This window comes from Centroberyx gerrardi, chromosome 20, assembly GCF_048128805.1.
Source record: "Centroberyx gerrardi isolate f3 chromosome 20, fCenGer3.hap1.cur.20231027, whole genome shotgun sequence".
Lineage (NCBI taxonomy): Eukaryota > Metazoa > Chordata > Actinopteri > Beryciformes > Berycidae > Centroberyx > Centroberyx gerrardi.
This window is the reverse complement of record NC_136016.1, coordinates 23,408,879-23,411,964: the sequence shown is the minus strand read 5'-3', so window position 1 is coordinate 23,411,964 and position 3,086 is coordinate 23,408,879. Positions and strand designations below refer to the sequence as shown.

Genomic DNA, 3,086 nt, shown 5'->3' with positions numbered 1-3,086 from the left:
GTGACGGGTTTGGATGACTTAGGTTTAGATATGACTTGGGTTTAGATGACTTAGGGTTAGATGTGACTTGGGTTTGGATGACTTAGGGTTAGATGTGACTTGGGTTTAGTTGTGACGGGTTTGGATGACTTGGGTTTAGATATGACTTGGGTTTGGATGACTTAGGTTTAGATATGACTTGGGTTTGGATGACTTAGGGTTAGATGTGACTTGGGTTTAGTTGTGACGGGTTTGGATGACTTTGGTTTAGATATGACTTGGGTTTGGATGACTTAGGGTTAGATGTGACTTGGGTTTAGTTGTGACGGGTTTGGATGACTTGGGTTTAGTTGTGACGGGTTTGGATGACTTAGGTTTAGATATGACTTGGGTTTAGATGACTTGGGTTTAGTTGTGACTTGGGTTTGGATGACTTAGGGTTAGATGTAACTTGGGTTTGGATGTGACTTGGGTTTGGATGACTTAGGTTTACATGTGACTTAGGTTTAGATGTGACTTAGGTTTAGATGTGACTTGGGTTTAGATGTGACTTAGGTTTAGATGTGACTTGGGTTTAGATGTGACTTAGGTTTAGATGTGACTTGGGTTTAGATGTGACTTAGGTTTGGATAAAAATTTGATTTAAAAGTAGCCTAATTAGTTACTTTTCTTTTGTTACTTACCTTAGAAAGTAGCATTAGAGTTATGTGTATATGTGTGTGTATACTCTGTGCATACGTGTGTGTGTTTGTGTGAACTCTGTGTGTGTGTGTGTGTGTGTGTGTGTGAACTCTCTGTGTGTGTGTGTGTGTGCCTCCTCACCAGCAGCGAAGTGCAGCGGTGTGGACTTTCTGCCGGCCGTGTCTCGGCTGTTCACGTTCTCCACTGTCACCAGTTTCCGGACTCGCTCCAGGTCTCCGTTGCGGCAGACTTCGAACAGCTCCCTGTGGGCCTCCGCCCCCCCCGGCCCCCTCCCGCCGGCGGGCTCCGTCCCCCCCGCCGCCACGGGCCCCGGCGACACGGCCCCGCCCCCGAGGCCCGACACGCCCGAACACCTCCGTCCGGACGACGTGGCGGGCGGCGAGCGGCCTCCGGCTCCGCCCGGCTTCGCCCCGCCGACTCCGCCCGGCTTCGCCCCGCCGGCTCCGGACAGTCTGGAGTGGGAGCAGCAGCCGGACGAAGCCCAGAACCCCGCAGCCACCGAGGCCATGCGGGCCGACCTGCTGCCTGCAGGGAGACACACACTGTGACACACTGCAGGAGCACAGGGACACCAGGAGATCAAGCAAAACATAACATACAGTACAATAAATCCTAATTACAGAAGATTATAGTGACACCATTAGAGATTTTTTATATATACAGTATATATATATATTATATAGGGATATCTTAGGGATTCCATAGGAGATAAAGACATAAGCTCACTATAAAGCCACTATTGAATATCACAGATACACTATAATCCCTTTAGTAACATTATAGGAATATTACAATGATATTTTAGGAATATTATAGTGATTCCATAGGAGATAAAAAAAACAAATACCATAAAACACAAGAAGGTAAATAAGGCACAACACACTATAGGACTATTATTACACCATATCGGAGATTTTATAAATGTCACTGTAACTCACTATTGACCACACTATCAGTCCCTGCAGGTATATTATAGGAATATTATAGTGATTCCATAGGAGATAAAGACACCAGAACAAGGTAAATCCACTATAATCCCTTTAGGAACATGATAGAAACATTATAGGAGATAATACCATAAAATACCATAAAGCACAATAAGATAAATAAATGAATGAACAAATGTAAATAAGGTATAAATCCACTATCATAGGACACTATACGACCCTATAGGAATATTAGGAGATTTAAAAATAACATAAGGCCTCTACTACTGAGCACAATATACACTGTAGGAATATTATAGGACTATTACAGGAATATCATAAGAATAACACAGTGATTCCATATGAGATAAAAAACATTAACTACAATAAACTCACTATAAATCCACTACAGATACACTAAAATCCCTTTAGGAACATATTAGGAATATCATAGTGATTTCATAGGAGATAAAACAATTACCATAAAGCACGATAAGGTGAATAAATAAAAGGTAAATACGGTATAACCCCACTGATGAGTACCACAGCACATTATCGGAATATTAGACCATATAGAAGATTTAAAAAACATCACTGTAAACTCACTGTCAGTCCCTGCAGGAATATTATAGGAATATCATATTGATTCCATAGGAGATTTTAAAAAAATACCATAAAGCACAATAAGGTGAATTAATAAAGGTAAATATTGAGTACCAAAGCACATTATAGGAATATTACACTATATAGTATATTTAAAAACATCAGTGTAAACTCACTGTCAGTCCCTGAAGGAATATTTGGGGTTTATAGTGTTTTTTCCGTGACTGCCCGGCTGGCTGTCACACAGGCTCCATCCTCCATCTTCCTCCTCCTCCTCTACTTCTTCTTCTTCTTCTTCTTCTTCTGGGGTTTTCTCTCCTCCGCTCACTGCATGGCTCCGGAGGTTTTCCTCCTCAGATGCGGGCCGGGCAGAAGCAGCTGAACGGCCGCCCTGCAGAGGCGGAACACGGCTTGTGTAAGAGCTGAACCTGCGGACCGCGGCCCGCCGTCCCGCACGCCCAAAAACCCCGAGCGAAGCACAGGGGTTTCACACAAAGGATGGCTCGATGTGTCTGCCTGTGTCCGCCGGGCGGGTGGAGCTGTTGTTGTTTTTCCATATGCACTAGTCATTTCGTAGCTAAAGGATAAAAAAAAAAAGTAGGGATATAAAACCTATAAAAGGCCGATATTGGACAATATAAAATTTGAATTTGTTTTATGGAGAATAATAAATACAATTAATTAACTGCACCCACTGTTGACATGTTTTAAAAATCAAAAGTCTTTGTTAGATTAATAAGAATAAGGAAGCCATAAAACCTAACGCACCTTCCTTTTTTAGTTAAATTTTTCTTCATTTGCTTTTTATTTTGTTTACATTTAGGCTAGTGTGAAGGTTTTATGCCCAGTCCTTACTGAAACTGTCCTTTGTTCTTA

General features: G+C 42.2%; 1 protein-coding gene across 1 annotated transcript in view; it reads right to left on the bottom strand.

The window, feature by feature from the left end:
- Positions 1–3,086, bottom strand: part of LOC139915514 (poly [ADP-ribose] polymerase tankyrase-2-like) — a 25,775-nt gene that overhangs the window by 20,410 nt on the left and 2,279 nt on the right. Inside the window, exon 3 of the mRNA XM_078290657.1 lies at positions 802–1,206. Coding sequence (XP_078146783.1) covers positions 802–1,206 — 405 coding nt within the window. The remainder of the gene's footprint in view (positions 1–801; positions 1,207–3,086) is intronic.